Genomic DNA, 25,017 nt, shown 5'->3' with positions numbered 1-25,017 from the left:
CAGGAGGAGCGGGGCGGGGCGGGGCCCGCGGGCCGGCGGCCGGGCGGGCGGGAGGGCCCTGCCGGGGCGGGGGCGGGGGCGGGGGTGGGTGCGGGGAGTCCCGCGGGGGTGGGGGGAGGGGAGGGGGCGGGCGCGGAGTCACGGGGGTGGGGTCAGCGGCGCCGGCTCGGGGAGGCCGGCGGGGAGGGGGCCGTGGGGGCGGCTCGGCGGAACCAGCCGCGGCCGGGGAGCGGCGGCGAGGCCGGGGGCCGGGGCCAGGGCTTTCCGGGCTTCGGTGAGGCCGCCGCGGGCCCCATCTTCCGGCGCTCGCCGGAGCTCGTGCTGATTGTTGCTGCCGCCGCCACCGCCCCGGCTGCCATCTCGTCCTCCTGGGCCGCCGCCGCCGCCGCCGCCGCCTCCGCCTCCTCCTCCTCCTCCTCCTGGGCCGGGCCGATCCCCTCCCCGCCGCCGCCGCCGCCGCCGCCTCCTCCTGGGCTGGGCCCGCGGTGTCTCGTCCCCTCGGGGAGCCGCTCCTGCCGCCGCCGCCGCCGCCTCCTCATTCATCCTCGTGCACCATAGGCGGCACAGGCACCAAGATGTCCAACCGAGTGGTCTGCCGGGAAGCCAGCCACGCCGGGAGCTGGTACACAGCCTCAGGTAGGGCCCCAGGCCGGCCGGCGCGGACCGCGTGCGGAGGGAGCGCCCCCCCCCCCCCGTGGCATCCCGCCCGGCGGCCCGCTCGCCGCGGAGCGTGGGGCGGACGGCGGCGCGCGCCCTCCCGGGGCCAGGCTGGAGGCCGGGACCCGAGCCCGCCGGCCGCCCGCCCCGGCCCCGGCCCCGGGAGGACGGCGCGCCCGGCGCGGGGGAGGCAGGTCGGACCGGCGGCGGGGCGTCCCCGTCTCACCTCCAGGGCGCCCGGCTGCCTGCACGGGAGCGCGGGCTCCGGACTCTCTCACGCGGCCGGGCTGGACGCAGGGTCCCCGCCGGCGAGGTGGCCTAGGCGGCGGGAGGCCCTTCCGTGGGATTCGCGGAGCGCGCCTGTGGGGGTAGGGTGGAGGGGCTGCCGGGCCGCGGCTTGCGGCCGCCCAGCTCTTTTGTCAGTGTTTTCATTGTTGCTGCCACTCGCGAAAGGGGCAGCCGGAGATGGCATCGGCGCGCCGGCCTCCCCCCGCCCGCCCGAGCCGCGCCGAGCCGCGCCGAGCCGAGCCGCGCCGAGCCGAGCCGCGCCGAGCCGAGCCGCGCCGAGCCGCGCCGCCCTCCAGCCCGCGAGCCGGGCCCGGGTCTCCGGCGCCCCGCGCTCCGTCAACGCCGCCTACACACCCTCTGGAGCTCTTTTATGTAAGGAAGCCCAGGGACGTTCCCTTTAACAGACATTTGGGTTGGGGCGACTGTTTTTCCCGGGATTACTTTCAGGAGTCCCGTTCCTGGCGAGTTAACAAAGAAAGTTGCACCGTGATCCCTGATGGTTCCCCGTGGTTCGGCACCGGCTCCCGGGTCTCCCGGGTCCCCAGACCCGACTTAACTCCTGCGGATCTCGCGCTCACGCCTTCCCTCCGGCGCCGAGCTGGGCCGGGGTAGTCCGGGCTGGGAGGCGACCGAGGTCGGGAAGAGAGAGAGTTCCTCCCTCCGAGTCGCTGCTGCTGGCGCTTTCCCGACCGACTCACTGGGCTTTTGCTGTGTTAAGACCCAGCAGAGTCGTCGCGATCGGATTCGCAGAGCCCAGCAGGTAGCCAGCTGTAGCTTGGCGCCGAGCCCGTGACCCTCGGCCTTGCCCTCGTGGCCCCGGGGTACTCCACAGACACCTAATCGTTCCCACGGCCCGAGGATGTCAGTTAAGCTTTCCTCGGTGGACACGCGGGGACGCGCCCGGGACCGTACCACCAGCCCGTGGCGGGACGCGGATTGAGGAGCGGGAGTCCCTGGCCCCTGGGTTTGTCCTCCATGAAGTGCATCGCTGATCTTGGATTTATCCGGGCACGAGTGGCCTTCTCTGGGTTGTCAGTCACTAAGCTGCTTTCCTCCCTGTGTCCTGAAGGGTTAGAACGTCTCAGTTTTCACTTTCATGGCCATCTTTTGGTTTATTTCTTCTGGTTTTGTTTTCTGTGCCTTTCTACAAGTGTGTTAGACCTTTTCATGTAGTTTGCCTTGACGTTTGGGCAAATAATTCTGGAGGAATTTTTATAGATTCTTGAATATTCTTTGGGTAGCAAAATAAGGTATATCTCACACTTTGGACTTGAAACGACTTCTCCAGTAATCTCAAATATAAGAGGATCTAGCCCCAAACATTCTCTGATTATAGCTATTTATCAGTAGTGAGTGAACACAAACTATTTTCTTCTTTTTTGGGGGGTATAAGTGTGATTTTATTTTATTTTTTTTACAGTGTTATATTAGTTTCAGGTGTGTACAGTATAATGATTCAACGATTCCTAAACAACTATTTTCTCAGACATTTGAAATGCAATCTTATTTCCTTAAATTCTCAAAAAGTCAGTAATGCCACTTTGATAATGTGAATTGTCATAGAGAACCTTATTGTTAAAAAAATTCAGAGCATGTGTGGCGTGTGTGTGTGTCTATATGTGTGTGTGATTTTAAACTTAAGTAATGATAAGGGATGAATTTAAAGCAATGGAGTTGTAAAAGCTTATTTCATATTTTAAAAATAAGTAAAAATAGAGAGAAGTGAACTCTGACTTGGTCTGACAACTTACTTCACATTATCCCAGTGTACCTAGGTTGATAGCATTGACCATCGGAAAAAATTTTACTTGTGTTATTATTGTTTCCCTAGTGAACTATTTCTAAAAACTCAAGTAATAGAAGACCAATAAAGACCATTTTGGATAAATTGAGATAGGGCTTTTAGTAGTTCTGAGGATTATGGAATCACTTCAAGGTAGGATTTGAATTGTGCTTTGAAGGAATGGTACTTAGGTTTGGAGAGGAGAAGAAACTTTGGGGGAACACCACAAAATACAGAGGCGAATAATATAAGTAGATGAATTTAATAAGAATGAATGGTTCATACTGGGGTATAGTTCTTGAGCCTGGAGTATTAAATTGGTGCTAGAGTATGGACGCCTGTGAATGCTATGCATCATAGTGATTTGATTTATTCAGTAGGTAGTCAGGACCAAGGGGGAAGTTTCTGAGTAGGGAACTAATATGGGAGTAGCGTTTTAGGAAGATTGATCTCCTAGGAAGGTTAATCCTCATTTCTTTACCGGTGTATAGCTGGGCTCAGCAAACTATGCCCACAGGTCAGATCCGGCCTGTGGCCCTCATCATGAGCAAGTCTACTAGCTAAGAACAGTTTTTAATTTTCATAGGGTTTAAAAAACAAACATAAGTGTCGTTGAAACCGTCTGTGGCCCGTAAAGCCTAAAAATATTTATTATTTGGCCCTTTACAGAAAAATATGCCGACCTCTAGTGTAGGTTAGTGGTTCTCAAAGTGGGATCTCTAGACCAGCAGCTTAATGTATCTGTACTTTGTATTTTCTCCATATTTATTCTAGCTTTTATTGCATTATTTCAGGCTCTTAGTATCTTCTCTCAAGACAGTTTTAACCGCCTCCTAACTAGCCTTATCCTCCTTAAGTTCATCCTCTGCATTGCTCCCTGAATAATCTATCTGAACACATAATTCCTTTGCATAAATCTCACTGACCCATCTTGCCTTTTGGAAGAGGTCTAAGTTTCTTCATGACTTGGCATCCTACTATCTCTTTGACCACTCCTTTACCCCATCTCAGTCCTTGTTTTTACCACCCTTAAGCAACATGTAGCAGCTGTAATTGTTTCTTTAAATATACTGTGCTTTTTACTCAAGCTGTTTGCTCTGATGGAATGCATTTTGCCTGGTAATTCCTACTCTTCTTTTAAAGACTCAGTTGTTCATACCTTCATGATGGCTGTCCCGATACCTGACCTCTCTAGGTTGTTTTTGTTGATCCTTTGTAATTCTGTAATGTCCTGTGCATATCTCTGTACATTTATTTGTTATCTGTATGTGTGGTCATAATCTTTTTTTTTTTTTCAAGATTTATTTATTTATTTTAGAGAGAGAGGGAGGGAGAGAGCATACACATGAGTTGGGGGAGGGACAGAGGGAGAGGATCTCAAGCAAACTCCCTGTTTATGACCTATGAGATTACGACCTGAGCCAAAACCAAGAGTTGGATGCTTAACTGAGCCACCCAGGTACCCCTGTATGTGTGGTCTTCTGTAAGATTAGGAATTCCTTGAAGCTTGGGACAATATCTTACTAATTTTTGGTACCTTAAATACTCAGCACAGATTTTGTACATAGTAGATACTCAGTAAGTATTTGAATGAATGAGTGTTAAAGTGCTTGACATATAGTAAATATGGCAAAGGTATTGATTGCTTAAATCCTGAAGAGCAGCAGGGGTGATTAAGGACCATTGCAGTTAAATCTCTGAGAATAGTATGGGTGAAGAATATTAGTGGTGGGAAAGGATTAGAAATCCTGATTCACCAGTTGGGACCCCATTTTATCTAAGTTTTTTTTTTTTTTTTTTAAGATTTTATATACTTATTTGTGGAAGTGGGGGAGAGAGATCACTGAGCAGAGGGGAAAGGCAGAGAGAGAAACAGACTCCCTGCTTATTAGCTGGGAGCCTGATGTGGGACTTGATCCCAGGACTCTGGGATCAACGACTTGAGTTGAAGGCAGACACTTAATCAACTGAGCCACCCAGATGCCCTAAGATTTTTTTTTTTAATTTATTTATTCATGAGACACACACACACACACACATACACACACACACACAAACAGAGGCAGAGAGGCAGAGGGAGAAGCAGGCTCCATGCAGGGAGCCAGACGTGGGACTCGATGCTGGGTCTCCAGGATCAGGCCCTGGGCTGAAGGCGGTGCTAAACCCGCTGAGCCACCCGGGCTGCCCCCCGGTCTAAGATTTTTAAAGAAGTGTGACATACGGGATCCCTGGGTGGCGCAGCGGTTTAGCGCCTGCCTTTGGCCCAGGGCGCGATCCTGGAGACCCGGGATCGAATCCCACGTCAGGCTCCCGGTGTATGGAGCCTGCTTCTCCCTCTGCCTGTGTCTCTGCCTCTCTCTCTCTCTCTCTCACTGTGTGCCTATCATAAATAAATAAAACAAACAAAAAAAAATCCATTAAAAAAAAAAAGTGTGACATACATATAGAAGAGTGTATGACTAGATGAATTTTCACAAAATAAGTACTTTTATGTAATCAGCACCCAGCTTAAGGAACATAGAAGTACTGAAATCCCCAACCCTTACTGTGTTCCTTGTATTCTAACACTAGAAAAATTTTGTCTGTTTGCAAACTCTATATGAAGTAGAATCATAAAGTATGTCTTGTTTGAGCTGCTTCTGCTCAACATTACATTTATGAGATTAACCCTTATTGTGTTGTAGTTTGTTTTTTCTCATTGCTGTTCTCTCTTGTGTGAATATACCAGAGCTTATCCATTCTACTGTTGGTAGATATTAGATTTTGCTGCAAGGAACTCATGTATGTATGTGGACTCCATGCCTAGTGTGGGTGTGGAGTCCAATGCAGGGCTTGAATTCACGACCCTGAGATCAAGAGTCAGACACTTAACCGCCTGAGCCACCCAGGTGCCCCTGCAATAAACATTTTTGTACTTTTTTTTCTGGCGAACACATATGTGTGTGTGTGTGTGTGTGTGTGTGTGTGTGTGCGCGCGCGCCCGCGCGCACGCGCATGTGCGGTATTTTGGGTATATACCTTAGAGTGGAATTATTAAGTCATGGTTATGATATGCTCATTTTATTAGATTATGCTAAGGTTTTGGAAAGTGGTTTTACAAATTTACACTCCTATCACCAGCGTATGAGAGTTCTAGTTTTTCTTTGTCAGCATTTATTATTGCCACTCGTTTTATTTTTAGTTATTCTGGACTGGTGTGTGCTGGTATTGCATTGTAGTTTTGATTTTCTTTTCCTGATGACTAATAAAGTTGAGCACCTTTTCATATTAGGGACCCTGTGTTATTGGCCATTTGGATTTTGCTTTTGTGAAGCCTTTAAGTATTTTGCCTTTTTTTCTATTAGGCTGTTTACTTTTTTCGTATTGATGTGTAGTTTACATATTTTGGTTATAGTCTTGTTGGTTATATGCATTGCAGATATAGTCTACTCTGTAGCTAGTTCTTTTAGGATCTTGGTGTTTTGGTGAATGAAAGTGCTTAAAGAAATCCTGTTTATCAATTGGTTAGTCCTTTTTTGTTTCCATTTGTTTTTCTTAACTATTTTATTTATTCATGAGAGACACAGAGAGAGGCAGAGTTATAGGCAGAGGGAGAAGCAGGCTCCCCCCTCCCTGCAGGAGCCTGATGTGGGACTCGATTTTGGGTTCACACCCTGAGTGGAAGGCAGACAGACCCTCAACCACTGAGCTTCCCAGGTTTCCTGGTTCCATTTTTGAAATCTTTGCCTGTGTCAGTATCTTGAAGTTCCTTTCCTCTGTTTTCTTTTAAAAACTTTGTATCTTTTAACTTTTCATATTTAGATCAATAATTCATCTCGTTGATAGCTGTATGTGTAATGGAGTTGGTACATTACATACATTTTTTTGTTGAACCAAATGTAGATACAGAAAAAGTATACAAGTCAAGTGTATGCTTTGATGAATATTCACAAATTCGACATACTGTATGTAACCAGCCCTTTAGATCAAGAGATAGAACGTTTTCAGCATCCCAGAAGGATACATTACATTTTAATGTTTTTTGAAATTGGTTTATTTAAGTTAGGTATTTGTATCCAAATGTATATTTAATGTGGGGACTCCCTCCCTCCCCTGGAAAATGGTTGTTGTATTGGTGGTACATCTTATAATTATTGGTGTCTTAGAATTGAGGAAATATATCAAAGGCAAATTATTTCAAAGAGTATTAAGTGTTTGTATGATCTATATCTTAATGCAGTTTTACTTTTTGAGTTGTTTTCACTCATTTTGCTGTATTTCTAAATATTTAATAAAATGTATCAGGGTTCTGTAGTTGGAAAACCACAATTGTTTAATTTTTTGATATGTGCCTTGAGTTTCGGGTGTTGAAATACATCTTAGTGTGTGAAAAATTGAAAAACTGACCAATAAAAACATTCTTCTTTGAAGAAAAAAGACTTTATAATACTTAGTTTTAAAATTCACTTTTTGGGATCCCTGGGTGGCTCAGTGGTTGAGCGCCTGCCTTCCGCCCCGGGGCGTGATCCTGGAGTTGGGAATGGAGTCCCGCATTGGGCTTCCTCCATGGAGTCTGCTTCTCTCTCTGCCTGTGTCTCTGCCTCTCTCTCTCTCTGTGTCTGTCATGAATAACTAAATAAAATCTTAAAAAAAAAATAAAACTAACTTTTTTAGGGGTGCCTGGGTGGCTCAGTTGGTTAAGGGTCTGCCTTGGGCTCAGGTCCTGGGGTCAAGGACCCACATGGGGCTCCCTGCTCTGTGGGGAGCTTGCTTCTCCCTCTCTGCCTGCAGCTCCTTCTGCTTGGGCTCTCTGTCGAATAAATAAATAAAATTCTTTAAAAAAATTTACTTTTTTAGGTTACTAAATATAGTGGTCTGTATGCTGATTTTTTTTCTTTGCATTTCATCCTGCTATTTTACTTGGAGAAAAGCAACACAAAGAAAGAACAAATTTAATAGGCAAACTGTTGAGATTATTGCTTGATTACCTCTGGCTCTTTCTTGCTTTCCTTCATGTTTTTTCTCATATAATTTCCAAATCAAAATCATTTTCTTTCTTAGCTCCATGATGCAGTTTGTATTTATCTGTTTTTGGGTTTTTGTCCATTTGGAAGACCATGATGATAATAAAAATGTCCTTCATTAAGCTTATTACATAGGTACATTACATATATTTGAATATAAGCTGTAATCCTCAAAAGGACGCTACAGGGTTGGTATTATCTCCATTTATGGATGTGGAAACAATGAGTCAGAGAGGTTGAGTAACATGTTTAAGGTGTAGTAAGTGGAAGAGTCTGACTCCAGGGAGCCAGTCTGACTCCGGAGAGGTATGGTGAGATATGTTGTCCCAAACATTGAACCTCTCTGTTCCATTTTAGATTTTCCCCAAACTATTGACATTTAACTCACACTTGTATATAATTTATGGTTTATAAAGCATTTTCTTTCTTTCTTTTTTTTTTTTTTAAAGATTTTATTTATGCATTTGACAGAGAGAGCATAAGCAGGGAGTGTGGCATGCAGAGGGAGAGGGAGAAGCAGGCTCCCTGCAGAGCAGGGAGCCCCATGTAGGGCTTAACCCCAGGACCCTAGGATCATGACCTGAGCCAAAGGCAGACAATTAACTGACTGAACCACCCTCTAAAGCATTTTCTCATACATTTTTGATTTTCACAATAAGCCTGTGATTAGGTGTAGGATAGATGAGGCAGGCAGGGCTTTAATCTACCCACTCCTTGCTCTTTTATTGATGAGAAACTAAGACTTGGAGGAGGCTAAATTTGCGAGTCATACTACTGGTAAACTGTGAGCTAGGATTTGAACACAGGACTTTTGGCTGAAGGCTATTGTTTTTTTCTAATTGTAGTGGTTCTGGAGTAAGAAAGAAGTTGAATTATTTGGAATCGGTAAGCATCTCTATAATTTTAAGTAAGTAGATTATAAAATAATAAAATTGTGACTAGAAACATTTATGAATATTGATTATTATTCATAGAATGTAAATACTGACAAAGGAATTGTGTGTGTGTGTGTGTGTGTGTGTGTGTGTGTGTGTTTTAGGCTAGTCCCAGATTTAGATTCAGGCTTAGGAAAACTTTTTTTTTTTTTTTAAGATTTTATTTATTAGAGAGAGAGAGAGAGAGAGAGAGAGAGCAGTAGGGGGAGGGGTAGAGAGAGAGAATCTTCAAGTAGATTCCCTGCTGAGTGCAGAGTCCAACCGAGGGCTCCATCCCACAACCCATGAGATCCTTACATGAGCCTAAACCAAGAGTCGGATGTTCAACCAGCTGAGCCACACAGGTGGCCCACCATGATCTGTTTTTAAGTAGCCTATCCTCCTCCATCTTAAGCTCATTGCTTTTCTCTCTCTTTTTAATTTACTTTTTTGAAAATCTTGGAGCATTTTGTCATCTAAGATGATGCTGGTGGGGATGTGTATTGCTACATATAGCTCATGTAACATTGAAGATTCCATTTATATCATCATAATACTTATGCTTTTAGTAACCTAACTTTAATATGTTTTCATTTGGAAAAGTTTCTTTCTTTTTTTTTTTTTTTCTTTTCTGATCAATCTCATCATTCTCCAGATGGATGGATATTCTGGATTTCCTTCTAATTTCTAAAAACTAAATAGATTAGGATTAAAGAACTACCTGCTGATTTTGGAAAAAACAGTGTATATTGTTTTTTCACAAGAGCAAGTAGGGAAAGGGGCACAGGAAGAAGCAGACCCCTGCTGAGTGGAGAGCCTGACTTGGCTTGATCTGAGACACTGAGATATGACCTGAGCCAAAGGCAGATTCTTTTTTTTTTTTTTTTTTTTTTGAAGATTTTATTTATTTATTCTTGAGAGACAGAGAGAGAGAGGCAGACACAGGCAGGGGGAGAAGCTGGCTCCATGCAGGGAGCCCAATGTAGGATTCGATCCCGGGTCTCCAGGATCATACCCCTGGGCTGAAGGCTGTGCTAAAACCCTGAGCCACTGGGGCTACCCCCGAAGGCAGATTCTTAACTGACTGAGCTACCCAGGCACCATAGGCCTAGCAAAACTTGACACTTTTGGAGAGGCTTTATTTAACATTGTGATTCAATCTTGAATAAACTGAATTCTCTATGAAAGGTATTGCTCTAGGGACTCGTTTTGTAGCTGGCAATGAAACAAAAATCCCTAGAGTATATGGTCTATTTGGAGAAGACAATAAGGTAAATAAGTAAAATATATAGTATGTTAGATATAGGAAAGTGCTGGGGAGAATTATCAAGCAAACAAAGTAGGGTTTGCTGGTGTGTAGAGAATGTTTAGGATGGGAGAGAAGTTTGCAAGTTTAAATAACATCAAAAGAGAAGTCTTCATTTGAATGACATTTGAGTGAAGATTTGAAGTAGATGACAGAGCAAGCCTTGCATTCTAGATAATTTTAGTGTACAGTAAGTTCAAAGGTCCGGAGGCTAAAGCAGATGTGAAGTGTTTGACGAACAGTGGGGAGGCCTTTGCAACTGGTATGAAGTGATCCTGGAACAGAGTAGTGTGATATGATGTTAAAAGTAAATGGCTGGAGGGCAGCCCTGGTGGCTCAACGGTTTAGTGCCACCTTCAGCCCAAGGTGTGATCCTGGAGACCCGGGATCGAGTCCCACATCGGGCTGCCTGCATGGAGCCTGCTTCTCCCTCTGCCTGTGTCTCTGCCTTTCTCTCTCTGTATCTCTCCTGAATAAATAAAATAAAATTAAAAAAAAGTAAATGGCTGGAGCAGAGGCAGAGAGGTGTTGTGGTCAGATAAGTCTTGAAGACCACTGTAAAGACTTTTCTTGAGTGAGACTGCTATTGGAAGGTTTTGAGCAGTTGATGACATGATCTAATTTAGATTTACTAGAATCACTTGACTGCTATTTTGAGCATTGGGGAGTGGTGAAGACAGTGGCAAGGGCAGAACTAGAGAGACCAGTTGAGAGGAAAGCAGTAGTCCAAGTGAGAGGTGATAAAGGTTTGGATTGAGTAATAGCAGTGAGGTGGGTAAGAAGTGGTTGGTTATTGGTTATATTTTGAAGATAGAGCTGAAAGTATTTGTTGCCATACTTGAAAGTAGGGTGTGAGAGAAAAAAGACAGGAGTCATGGATATTTTTTAAGGTTTATCCCTTAGCAATTGCAGTAATGGAGTTGCTACCATCTGAGGTATGGAGGACTTAAGAGAAAAAAATTGAGGGAGGCAGGTTAGTGAGTCAGTTTTGGTTTGTTAAATTTTGAGGTGCTAGCTTTACAGTTACGAGGGTACATGAACCTGGTAGTTTAGAGAAGAGGCCTAGACTGGAGATGTAAAATTGGGGATTGGGTGAAGTCACCACAAGAATGAGAATAGCTGGAAGAAAGTTTCATGACTGAGCCTTAAAACATTTCTAACCTGAAGAGGTTGGAGTGATGAGGGAGATCACATAAGGAAGACCGATTAAGCATTTCATTAGGCAGAGAATGAGATATCCTGGGAGCTAAGTAGAGAAAATGCTTAAAGACGTCTCAGCACAGTTTATATATTTAAAAATATTTATTTGGGAGAGAGAGTGAGCAAGAGAGAGTGAAGAGAGAGTGAGAGTGCATGCTCAAGTAGGGTGGAGGGGCAGAGAGAGGGAGAAGCGGACTCCTCGCTCATTAGGGAGCCAGATGCAGGGCTTGATCCTAGAACCCCAGGATCAGGACCTGAGCCCAAGGCAGATGCTTAACCAACTGAGCCACCCCGGCGTCCCATCAGCAGTTTATATAGATTTGTCGGGGTGTTTTTTCTTTCACATACATATTTAAGTCTGGTCTGAGCTACTCTCGTCTTCTACTTCATTTACCATTACTAGAGCTTAGCTCTTAACTAGTTGCGTAGTTTCCATTCTGTTCTTGACACAGCAGAGAGAGGGAGATCTTTAAATATGTGAATGAGATAATATCCTTTTCTCAAAACCCTCCCCTTATACTTACAAATCACATTCAAAATTCTTAGGCTTAGAAGGTCTTACGTACTCTGACCTCTGGTTAACTTTCTGATTTATCTCCTACCACTTACCCTTTAGTGTTCCAGCCATTCTGGCCCCCTTCTGTTTCCCAAATATATCAAACTTATTCCTGCCTAAGGACTTTTGCAGGTATCATAAGATTGGCTGGTTCTGGCTGAGTAGCCTAGGAAAGGTTCTTTTTATTGATTACCTTATTTTGCTAGTCACAGCTAGGAGAATTAGGAAGAGGTGAAAATGGGTGGGATAGTTTTTCCCAAAATGTTCTGAGAAACAGTAGTCCCTGAAGATGCCTTTGCAGAAAGGCTTTATCGTCAAATAAGTTCAGGAAATGTTGCATCTGTTTTTCTCCCTTGGGCCCAGACAAGTAACAATAGACTTTTATGGCTCATTACATGGTCTGTCTTGGTGAATGTTCTGTGTTCATTTGAAAATAATGTATGTTTTCTGTAGTTGTGGGGTAGAATGCTTTCTAAATGTTAATTAGGTTAAGCTGGGTTATTATATTTAAATCATCTATATTCCTATTGATTTTCCTTATTATATATGTTAATTCCTGAGAGCAGTGTTGAAATTTCCAACCATAATTAAGGATTTGTGTATTGTTTCTTTTAGTTTTGTTGATTTGTAGTTTCATGTATTTTGAATCTATTATTTGATGTACATATTTGGGATTGTTTTCTTGACTTGACTGTTATTACTTATATTCCTCTTTATATCTGGTAATTTTCTTGTTCTGAAGTGTTCCTTATTTTATATTAATAAAACCAGGCCAGCTTTCTCATGGTTAATGTTTGCATGGTACATGCCTTTCCGTCTGTGTCAGGGGTCAGCAAGACTACATTCAGGTTTGATGATTTCTTAGAAGGACTCATAGAACTCAGAAAGACTGTTATATACAGGTAGGGTTCATTACAGAGGAAAGATGCAGATTAATATCGAGGAAAGGAAAAGGTACATACAGTGGAGTACAGGAGAAACCTGGTGTAAGGGTCCAGTTTGTCCTCTCAGTAGAATTGCTCTGATAGTATTTCATTCTCTCATCAGTGATGCATGACAACAAGAATGAAGTCCTGCCAGCCAGGAAAGCTCACCTGAGTCTTGGTATACAGGGTTTTTATTGATGTGTATGGGTGTGTGTGGGGGTGTCCGTCTTTGTAGGCATGGAACACTGTTGTGATTTGCCTTCACTAATCAGTCTCTAGCCCTCCTGTCTTTTGCAGAGCTCAGAGTGATACAGGTGTGGCCTAGGGTACCAGAAAAACAAAAACAGGCATTTACTATAAATTATATTGTTAGCATAAACTATCTAGCAAGGCCCTAGGTATACAAAGATACTTTTTTTTTTTATTGTAGTCAAATATACATGGCATACAATTTTCATTCTTACCAATTTCTAAGTGTACACTTCTATGGCATTATGAACTTTCATACAATTTGCTATTATCCCCAACAGCCATCTCTAGAATGTTTCCCTCACTGAAAGTCTGTACCTATTAAATCCTAACTGGTCATTGACTCCTCTCCCTATCTCCTGGCAACCACCCTTCCACTTTATCTATGAATTTGCCTATCCTAAGGTGCCTCAGTTAAGTGGACTCATGTACAGTATTACCTTTTTTGTCTGGCTTATTTAGCATGTTTTCAAGGTTAATCCATGTAGCATGTCTCAGAATTTTATTTCCTTTTTAGGCTGAATAATATCCATTTTATGTATATACCATATTTTGTTCATTCATTCATCTGTTGATGGACAGTTGGGTGTTTGTACTTTTTGGCTTTGTGAATAGTAATGCTATGAATGTTGGTATCTGCTTGAGTCCCTATTTTTAGTTGTTCTGGGTATATATCTAGGAGTGGAATTGCTGGGTCATATGGTAATGCCGTGATTCTTTGAGGAATTAGCAAACTGCTATCCACAGCAGTTGCACTATTCTACATTCCTTCCAGCAATGCTCAAGGGTTCTATTTCCTTCACATCCTTGCCAACACTTGTTTTTTCCTTTTTTTTTTTTCGATAATAGCCATCCTAATGAGTGTGAAATTGTATCATTATTTCTCTAATGACTAATGATTTTTTAAAAATATTTTTTATTTATTTGAGAGAGAGCATATGCATGTGAACAAGGGGTGGGAGAGAGAATCTCAAGCACATTTGCTGCTGAGTGATGAGCCCTTTGAGGGGCTTGAGTCAGGGCAGCCCTGGTGGCGCGGCGGTTTGGTGCTGCCTGCAGCCCGGGGTGTGATCCTGGAGACCCGGGATCGAGTCCCACATCGGGCTCCTTGCATGGAACCTGCTTCTCCCTCTGCCTGTGTCTCTGCCTCTCTGCCTCTCTCTCTCTCTCTCTCTCTGTGTGTCTCTCATGAATAAATAAATAAAATCTTTAAAAAAAAAATCAAGAGTCAGACGCTTTACTGACTGAGCCACCCAGACACCCTGACATTACTTCTTTTAGCACTTTATAAATATTCTACTGAATTTTGGCTTGCACAGCTTCTGAGAATTCTGTGATTTTTTAAAAAAAAATTTGTTTCTCTCAATACAATGGTTTATTCTTTTCCTGTGGTTGTGTTAAAATTTTTTTTTTTTTTTTACTTATTACTGTTTTCTCATCATTTATGTGCCTTTGAGTAGTCTCTGAGTTTATCTTTTTTGGGATTTGCCAAGTTTCTTGGATCCATAGATGATAGTTTGCATCAAATTAAAAAAATATAATAATCATTATCACCTCAAATATTTTTTTTTACCCCTTGTTTTCTAGACTCCAGTTAAAAGTATGCTAAATAGCTTGATATTGTCCTGTAGTTAATTGGGAATTATTTTTTTCCTTTTTTTCCTCTCTGTGCTCCCCTTTGGATAATTTTTTGCTTTTGCTTTATTTTCAAGTTCACGGACTTATTTTTTATCTTGTGCAGTATCTAAATTTGTTTTTCGTTCTATCAGTGACTTTTTTTTTTGTTTTGTTTTTAAGATGTTATTTGTTTATTCATGAGAGAGATACACAGAGAGAGAGGCGGAGGGAGAAGCAGGCTTCCTGTGGGGATGCTGATGCGGGACTCAGTCCCAGGACCTGGGATCACACCCTGAGCCAAAGGCAGACGCTCAACCACTGAGCCATCCGGGTGTCCCTATCAGTGGTATCTTTTAAGTATAAAAGAGTTGGGGCATCTGGGTGGCTCAATGGTTGAGCGTCTGCCTTTGGCTTAGGTCATGATCCTGGAGTCCTGGGATTCATATTTTTTCACATTTATATTTTTTTAAAAATTAAAAGATTGAAAGGCTCATTCCTCTGCCACCCTTGTGTGTTTCATGTTCCCTTTCTCTTATAGGTATATGCTTTTATCAATTTCTTGAGTGTCCATTGTTTTGTTAAGCATAAAGAAGCACATATGAATGTATTATCATTACCTACACCTTTTCAGCAAGTGGTAGTATAGTGTATAATTGTTTTATACTTTTTGTACTTAACAAATTTAATAATTGAAAGTCTTTTTATGTTCTAACATGGAGAGTCATTATTCTGCTTATCACACCCCCTTTTTTATTGCTTATTCTGGTTCTTCAAAGGAAGATAGTTAAGGTGTACTCAGTAAGGTGACCCAGAGTTGAATAGCTAAATAAAATATCATTAGATCTCTAACAGTTATTTTCAAACTTTTCAAACTCAGTCCCTTTTTACTCCTCAAAATGATTGATTACCCCAAATGGGTTTTTTTTAAAAAAGTGAATTATATCTATCAACATCTGCCAAATTAGAAACTAAAACTGAGGAACTTTTAAAATATTTACTTCTATTTAAAAAATAATAAAAACTCATTCCATGCTTTACTGTTAATAGCATTTTTAATGAAAGTAACTGTATTTTCCAAAACAAGAAAAATATGATTGGCATTTATTACATTTTTGCAAATACCTTTAATGTCTAGCTTAATAGAAAACAGCTGGAGTCTCATATCTGTTAAGTTACTGCATTCATTTTGTTGTGATGCATTGTTTAACCTGAACCATATCAAGAAATACAGATATGAAATTGGAAAAGGGCAGAGTATTTTAATGGACTTTTCAGATAATTTTGGATATACTTTTTTGATACGTCACTAAAGCTAAAGTTGTAATTTTTAAAAATTGTTTTATTGAAATATAGTTGACATATGATGAATTATACATATTTAATATACCTGTGAGACTGTCAGCATCAAGGTGATGTGCTTCTAAAGGCAGTTTTAGAAAAAAGATTAATTCCAATTTGTGCTTTTTTTTTTTGTTATTTTTTAAGATTTTTTATTTATTCATTAGAGACACAGAGTGAGAGAGGGAGAGAGAGACAGGCAGAGGGAGAAGCAGGCTCCATGTATGGAGCCTGACGAGGGACTCGATCCCGAGTCTCCAGGATCACGCCCTGGGTGGAAGGCGGCGCTAAACCGCTGGGCCACTAGGGCTGCCCGATTAATTCCAATTTGGAATTAGAAATCCTAGCAATGCAGTTTTTTTTCTTTTATTTATTTATTTTAGAGAGAGGTGAGAGAGAGACCATAGAAATGGAAGAGGTAGAGGGAGAAGGAGAGATACTCTCAAGCCGACTCTTCATGGAGTGCAGGGCTTGATCTCACAACCCTGAAATCACAACCTGAACTGAAACCAAGAGTTGGGTGCTTAATCGACTGTGCCATCCAGGCACCCCAACAATGAAGTTTTTATACTATTCTTTTGTTAAGATCTGTCTATCCTCCACTTAAAGTGGATCTTTCTTCCATGTAGAATTTTTATAACACCATACATTAGCCATTTGGAAGACATTTGTTCCTTGGGTTATGCAGGTCTTGTAAATGTTTATATATTTTATCATTTATTATTTATTTATTTATTTATTTATTTATTTATTTATTTATTTTTTCATTCATCGTTTAAAAATCACATTTGTTAATACACCATTCTTATCAGAAAAGTCTATGACTTGGGAAGCTTTTAAGCCCATAATGATAGAAACAAATTTTGCAGAATTTCAGGTTTCTCAAAGCTTGAATTTATAGCCAGCAGTATATATTGACAGTTGTTTTCCTTAATGTGATAGACTCACTCTGATTTTCAAGGAAATATCTGCTAAATACCCAAGATTAAGTAAGTAACCATTTTTTGTCAGTCATTCTTTCAAGAAAAATGGTATTCCATAAAAAAGTGGCTAGGTCAGCTTGCAACTCATGTTAAATTTTTTCCCTTGGGAGAACCATCATGCTTCCCATTTCAGCACACAGAATACTGAAAAGTGTGTACTCAAGGGTTGAAATATAATAAAATGTGTAATATTTATAGCTGTAGCTCATCAAAGACGTTCCTAAATGAAACTGGATTTTTTTTTAATTTTTATTTATTAAAGATAGGTACACAGTGAGAGAGAGAGAGGCAGAGACACAGGCAGAGGGAGAAGCAGGCTCCATGCACCGGGAGCCCGACGTGGGATTCCATCCCGGGTCTCCAGGATCGCGCCCTGGGCCAAAGGCAGGCGCTAAACCGCTGCGCCACCCAGGGATCCCTGAAACTGGATTTTTAAAAAAGTTTGTTGAGTGTGTGGTAATGAAGACTGTAATGACTGCTATATTGTTTAGTGCTAATAAGATGCTAGCAGTTGTACCTAGTTACTTTTGAACCATCAAAGTAAATGCCAATAGAGTGAAAGAAGCAAGTAATGTTTTTCATATTATTATGAAAATGATTTTAATCTGGTGGACCTTCTGAAAGGATCTTGGGGATCCCCAGGAATCTGCAGATGTTACTCTGAGAACTGTTGGTTAATAGAAATTCTTACTTTTTCCTTGGCAGTTGTATTAACCTCTTCCCCCAATCCCACCTTTTTTTTTTTTTTTTTTAAAGATTTCATTTATTTATTCATGAGACACACAGAGAGAGAGAGAGAGAGAGAGAGAGAGAGAGAGAGAGAGAGGCAGAGACATAGGCAGAGGGAGAAACAGGCTCCATTGCCGGGAGCCCGATGTGGGACTCGATCACAACCTGAGCCAAAGGCAGATATACTCAACCACTGAGCCACCCAGGCATCCCTTTTAAGAACTTTTTATTTTTAGGGGATCCCTGGGTGGCTAAGCGGTTCAGTGCCTGTCTTTGGCCCAGCGCATGATCCTGGAGTCCCCGGATTGAGTCCCGCATCGGGCTCACGGCATGGAGCCTGCTTCTCCCTCCGCCTGTGTCTCTGCCCCTCTCTCTCTCTCTCTCTCTCTCTCATAAAATAAATAAATAAATAAATAAATCTTTAGAAAAAAATAATGTTTTAAAAAAAGAACTTTTTATTTTTAAACCAGTATTCTTCAATGTTTATTATAAACATCTTAAGGTCTGATCAGATTTTTTTTTTTTAGTTCTTTCTGCTATTTCATATAGCTTCCCATTATAATTAGAATAAAACCTAAACCATTTTACCAGCCTTACAAGAATCTTTATGATGTAGTCCTAGTCTCCTTCTCCATCGTTCTTCACTATAATTCAGCCACATAGTCCCTCTTACTGGAAATCTCTCTCCCTGAGAACTTCACAGCATTTGGGATTTCAGTTTAATTTTTACTTTCACAGAAAGGCCTCCTCTAATCCCTATCTATAGTAATTTCTCCCCTGGTCACTTCTTTATTATCTCTTCACCACAGTCAAATATAGAGACAAGTAGTACCAAGTGCAGGAATATAACACCTGATACCTTATGACCCTTCCAATCTGGTCATAACTAAGTCAGGAATGGGGGTCTGAACCCAAGAAAAGCCAATTTATAGGCTGGCAAACAGTCAGTAAGATAGCCTCAGGAGTTGAAGAATTCTACACAAAACAGAAATGGAGACTCGATAAACTAAGCTGTGTCCAACTACACAGCTTTGTCCCTTCTACTTTTCACAGTTTATGTTAGTCAACATCACCAATGAAGAAGTCGACCCTGAAATCATATATTTCCAAATCCCTAAAGTATAAGCTGTAATGCTGAAAGTGGTAATTCATCTAAAATACTTAATCCAAAAGAATTCTTGGATGGTTATAAACAGCAAGGTTTTATCTTATTTATTTACAAATTTCCCCCAGAAATTACTGTTATTCCCTCTTATACTGGTTTTAACAACTATTTAGAATCATACCTATTTACAAGTAGAAAAAAATTCTACTCTATAGGCAATTTTATAAACCAGAAATCCTAAAATGTATGTGATATTTCACTTAATCCAGCAAAACAAAGTTATTCACATAAAGTCCTTAATTATTAATAAATAAATGAGGCACCTGGGTGACTCATTTGTTAAGCATCCAAATCTGGATTTCACCTCAAGTCATGATCGCAGGGTCGTGAGATCAAGCCTTGAGTCAGGCCTTATTGAGCATGGAGCCTGCCTAAGATTCTTTCTGTCTCTCTGATAAATAAACAAACCATTACCTTTTCTATTTAGTTTAAGATCTATACTGAATAAACAAAATAATTTTCTTCTATATATTCTCTTCACTCATTCATTCATTTTTTATTTAATGAAATTTACAAAATTCCTCTTTTATACCAAGACTGTTTCTGATACTGGGGAGACAACAATAAAAAAGGCAAGCAGGTCTATGTTCTCAGAGAGTGTATGTATTACAGAGAAGGGAGGCAGACAGTAAATAGGTGAACAACAAAATAACTTCAAATTGTGATCAGTGCTACAAAACAAACGTATTTTGTAGCCACTCTGTCTAATAGAGAAGACACAGTTTAAAAAAAAAAAAAGGCAAGGAAGGCACCTCAAGTATCTAACAACTGAATTGAGACCTGCAGAATTAAGAGTCAAGAAAAGTCTCAGGGATAGCAACATCTAGGAAGAGGGGATAGCAAGTACAATAGCCCTGACTAAAAGACCTACCATATTAAAGGAATCAGGAAGGAAAAATAACCAGTTTCACAAATCCTAGTGAACAAGGGGGAGAATGACAAAAGAAAATGTACAATAGGCATAAGCCAAATGATGTAGGCTATCCATAATCAGGACTTTAAATACAAATACAAAAGAAAATCATTGAAGCAATAATCATTAAAGCAGTACAGTCGCATCTGATTTACATGGTTTCTTTTTTTCTTTTGATTTACATGGTTTCTGAGTTCTAAAACATACTCTTGTAAAGTAAGCATACTAAGAAATGTAATTAAACATATAATTTAAAGCTAACTTTGTCATATATTTGGCAAGTTAGTGTCAGACAAGTAAGATAACAAGTAAGATAATTTAAAGCTAACTTCATATATTTGGCAAGTTAGTGTCAGACAAGTTAGTAGTCAGATTAATCATCTAATCATTCATAAAGCATTTAGTGAGTTTCTGCTGTGTGCCAGATGCTGCTTTGGGTGCTAGAAATACAAAGATGATAGCGGTAATGTCACCTTTCACTCTGAGCAGTAAATACAAAACTAGTAATGGTGATAGCATCCTCTACTCTGAGCAACCCAGTTTCCTTCCTAAAGGCTCAAAGCAGTGGTTCTCTATGTTGTGTATTAGAGTCATCTTTGGTGTATGCAGATATCTGGGTTCTACTTATTAGCAATTCTAATTCAACAGGTTTCCAATAATCCCTAATCCCTCACCACAGAAGTGAGGGAAGAAGTATATCAGAATCACTTCTTTCACTGCCCTCTTGGGAATAAGAAACCTGAGCCACTGTAATTAGTGGGAGGTGTATATAATAATAGTACAGAGTATACTGCAGGGGGTGGGGAGTGTGTATGAAGATAAACATAAGATTGACAGCCACTATAACAGGATTCAAAGGTGGGATTGGAGGGATGTCTGGGTGGCTCAGCGGTTTAGCGCCTGCCTTTGGCCCAGGGATCCCCCGCCTAGGTGAATTTTAACATTAATCATCACTTTCCAATTCTTAGATTTGAAAATGTTTTTAAATAACTGAGTTAAGACAGTTTGTATTTTAGACTTCTGTGCAGTCTATTTCCCAATTTGTCCATCTGACATAGTAATAAATGGTTGGTTTGTACATGTCATTAAATCAGGAAGTGTTTACTAAATACATGATAATGTCTCACTAAGAATTTTGGGAAGTAGAAGGTTAGTACAAAGGAAGCCTCACCCAAGTTCAGGTGAGCCATATGGTGAGGCTTTTGGATTTCAGCCTTATTATATATCCAGCATTTATTGAGTCTTTACTGTATGTCAGGCATTTGTATGTGCATTTCATTTTTAATACAGCAGCCTATGAAAAAGCTGAGGCGTGGGTTATTCAGAGTCACAGTGTTGGTGCTAGTATTCCAACCAGCTTAATCCACAGTTGGAGCTCTTAAATACTACTCTATATCGCATCCCATACAAGGCTTTTAGTAAATTAATATCTTAGGTTACAAAACATGTATATTTATTTGAAACTGAAATGTTAGGGAATTGTTTAACTTGTAAAACACTTTATTTTGTGGAGCTTCATGATGTAAGATCAATTAAAACAAGATAATCCTAAAAATTTCCCAAATATATAAAGTTTAGTCCTGCATGTTTATATAAACTATACAGTGCACATGTTTCAAAATGCTGTCTTGTAATTTAAACACATTTTCAGGCATAAAAATTTTGAGTGGTTACCCATTGTCTACATGGAAAACAAGCAAACGGTTTTTTTGTTTTTTTGTTTTGTTTTGGAGGCTCAAACACTTATTATCTCAGTTTCTGTGAGTCAAGAATCCGTGTGTGGTTTAGCTCATTTCTCTGGCTCAGGGTCTCCCAGCAAATTCCTTAATGTCAGCTTTGAGGTTACTTATTTTAGTTCCCCCTTTCTCAACTATACAGGCTTTTGTTTTGTGTAACCAAGATGGTCATTTCCACGTTTGCGCTTTTGTTCATAGCTTCCTTCTGTTAGGAAATACCCTGCCATCTTCTGCTTTTCCTGTTCAACTTTAAGATTTAAGTTAATTTATTATCTCCTTAGTACTTCTCTTTCGTCTAAACTCTTAAATCCCTCATTAGGCACTGTGTGTGTGTGTACGTATCCTACCTTGTCTTATTTGCTGTTTCCCTAACTGGATAAACCTTTTGATGATGTAGTTTGTATCTTATACACACAAGGAACTCAATAACTGCTTTCTAGTGAAAAAGATAATAAAAAGCCATATATGCATGTCAGTGATGTTTTTACGTAAACATTTCATTTTGTTCATCTTGTCTCATTATAAATCTTAAGTTTAAAATCTGAAAATTTATATTCTTGTGGAAGATTTTAGTGTTTAATTTCATGAAGAAATGAAAGGTTGGAGCTCTAAAGGAGGAAAAAAAAGGTATGTTATGTGTCAATCTGTATAAATAGCAAGAATATGATCATAGTAATTAATATTTTGAGTTTTTGTTCTTTTTTCTTTTCTTTTTTTTAAGCAGGCTCCACACCCAACGTGGGGCTCAAACTCATGACCGTGAGATCAAGAGTCACATGGTCCACTGACTGAGCCAGCCAGGTGCCCCAATATTTTGAGTTTTTAGAAATGAAAACTCAAATTTCCTTGACACTTGATATGTTTAATTATCTATACTCCAAAATAGTTTTCTTGAATACTTTTTCTTGGTTTGAAAACATTCTGTATAAATTTGACTATATTTCTTTCTAAATTTGGAGCTTACATAGAGAGAGCTGTTGTTTATTTATTTATTTATTTATTTATTATTTATTTATTTATTTATTTTAAAGATTTTTGTTTATTTGACAGAGCACAAGCAAAGAGAGGGGCAGAGGGAAAGGGATAAGCAGACTCCTCACTGACCAGGGAGCCTGACACAGGGCTCCATAGAGGCCCTGAGATCATGACCTGAGCTGAAGGCAGACATTTAACTGGCTGAGCCACCCAGATGCCCTGAAGAAAGCTTTTATTTTTTTAAATGTAATTTAATTTTATTATTTTTTAAGATTATTTATTTATTTATTCATGAGAGACACACAGAGAGAGAGAGAGCGGCAGAGACACAGGCAGAGGGAGAAGCAGGCTCCATGTAGGGAGCCTGACGTGGGACTCGATCCCGGGACTCCAGGATCACTCCCTGGGCCAAAGGCAGATGCTAAACCGACAGGCCACCCAGGGATCCCCAAGTTTTGCCATATTTAAATATGTTTAGAACCTAGACTAATTTTTCAGCTCACCATTGCTGTATACTTGCTTCCTTTCTATCTCATTCTTTCTGTCTTTCTAGAAACTTTTTAGGCAAAGATGCTTTGTTTTTAGTACTCAATCCACATAGCGGGGCAGTGGGGAAGAAATGAAACTAGGACATTACTACCATTTTCCAGATACCCACCAAAGGATTGTAAACTGTTCCTGAGATCTACGTAAGATCTTCTGTGTGTCTAGGTGGCAGGGTATGGATTTAGGAGGAGTATAGGTTTTCACTGAACTGGAACTGGGAAGACTCTATTACATATACATTGCCTGCTGACTCCTCTCTGTCACACAGATCTAGGGATGATAATTTCCCTTAAATCCCAGCTTTGTCTAGTTAGAGGAGCTTTATCCCAGGAGAATGCAAAATTTAGGTGTCATTATACTTGCCAAGCAGGTATTAATTTATTTAATATTTAAAAGTTCAATATGATTTAGAACTTTTATGATTTCACTACCTATTTCTATTACTCATGACCATTTTTTTATTGTTCATTGTGGCATGCAGTTATAAACACAAGATTGAGTTGGTTTAGATTTTGGTACCCTATAACTGTCCATTGATGTTTTATAAGTTTATTGGTGTTTTGCACTTTAAAGTGCTGTATTCCAAAGATGTTAAAGCCCTGAGAAAATAAACTGTATCCATGTGCCTATCTTTTAATTTTTACTTAGAAGCCAATTGGAGTCATTAGAAATGTGTGTAACACCTTAACTATCGATTATATAAGTCATCTTATTAGGTATATAAAACAGGTTTTTTAAAAAACAATCATGTTTTGAATATGAAAACAAGTATGATTCTAACCATTATTATGTTAATTGAAATTAATTTTCATATATTTAAACTGTTAACCACAAATGGCATGATAAACAGACCTAGCTTCTTCCTCTTTTTTCTATTATAATCTTAACTCCTTTGGTGATTATTAGACAAAAACATAGTAAATAAATAAAATGCACTAATTTAAGTATTACAGAGTAAGTTAGTATGTTTTATGGATGTTCATGGTATTAAACCAGGTACAGAAGATTGGAGGTAGAGTGAGAAAGGTTAGCAGGTTTCTGATAGGATGATTTTTCATTTTTATCATGCTTCTGAACTTCTGTAAACTGAAGATTTGTCTAAATTGTCTTTTTTGGTTTGTTGTATTGAGATGAAATTCAGATAATATAAAATTAGCCATTTTAAGGTATATGTTTCTTGGCAGTGTTGTGCAACTACCACCAATATCAAGTTTCAAAACATTCTTAAAACCCCAAAAGAAATCTATTGAGCAGTTAACCTCCTTACGCCTATTAAGTTGCTCCCCGTTCCCATCTACTATAGCTACTGTCAGCCACCAAATCTGCTTGCTGTCTTTACGGATTTACCTACTTGGGATATTTCATATAAATGGAACCATACAATATGTGACCTTTTGTGTCTGGCCTCTTTCACTTAGTATAATATTTTTGAGGTTTACCCAAATTGTAGCATGTATTGGTACTTCACTCCTTTTTATAGTTGAATAATACTTTCTTGTATGCAGTTATTGGGCATTTGAATTATTTCCATCTTTTGGCATTTGTTAGGAGTGCTGATACAGAGATTTGTGTAAAAATATTTGTTTGAATACCAGTTTTTGATTCTTTTGGGTATTGCTGGAATTGCTGGATCATATGGTAATTCTGTCTTTAATATCTTTAGGAACTGCCAAACTCTTTTCCACAGTGGCTATACCATTTTATTATATTCGCACCAGCAGCATATAGTTTCTCCACATCTTGTCCATCACTTGTTCTTTTCCTTTTCTCCTTCCTTCCTTCCTTCCTTCCTTCCTTCCTTCCTTCCTTCCTTCCTTCCTCCCTCCCTCCCTCCCTCCCTCCCTCCCTCCCTCCCTCCACTGTGGGGCTTGAATTTATACTCTGAGATCAAGAGTCGCATACCCTATTGACTCAGGCAGCCAGGTGCCCCAATTTCTTCTTTCTTTCTTTTTTTTTATTTTTTTAATTTTTATTTTTTTAATTATTTTTTATAATAAATTCATTTTTTATTGGTGTTCAATTTACAAACATACAGAATAACACCCAGTGCTCATCCCGTCACGTGCCCCCCCTCAGTGCCCATCACCCATTCACCCCCAGCCCCCCGCCCTCCTCCCCTTCCACCACCCCTAG

At 40.4% G+C, this 25,017-nt stretch overlaps 1 protein-coding gene across 2 annotated transcripts in view; it reads left to right on the top strand.

Annotated features, from left to right (window-relative positions):
* The first annotated feature begins 279 nt into the window (after window positions 1-279).
* The window catches only part of MEMO1 (mediator of cell motility 1), a 129,881-nt gene continuing 105,143 nt past the window's right edge, over window positions 280-25,017 (top strand). Inside the window, exon 1 of one of the 2 annotated variants that reach the window (XM_055327040.1) lies at window positions 280-636. In XM_055327040.1, coding sequence (XP_055183015.1) covers window positions 576-636 — 61 coding nt within the window. In that variant the 5' untranslated portion in view covers window positions 280-575. The remainder of the gene's footprint in view (window positions 637-25,017) is intronic. The other variant, XR_008664704.1, reaches the window with a different exon arrangement.

The sequence above is a fragment of the Nyctereutes procyonoides genome, unplaced genomic scaffold (genome assembly GCF_905146905.1).
Source record: "Nyctereutes procyonoides isolate TBG_1078 unplaced genomic scaffold, NYPRO_anot_genome, whole genome shotgun sequence".
In the NCBI taxonomy this organism is placed as follows: domain Eukaryota; kingdom Metazoa; phylum Chordata; class Mammalia; order Carnivora; family Canidae; genus Nyctereutes; species Nyctereutes procyonoides.
The sequence above is the reverse complement of the archived record's forward strand: the minus strand, read 5'-3'. Positions and strand labels throughout refer to the sequence as shown.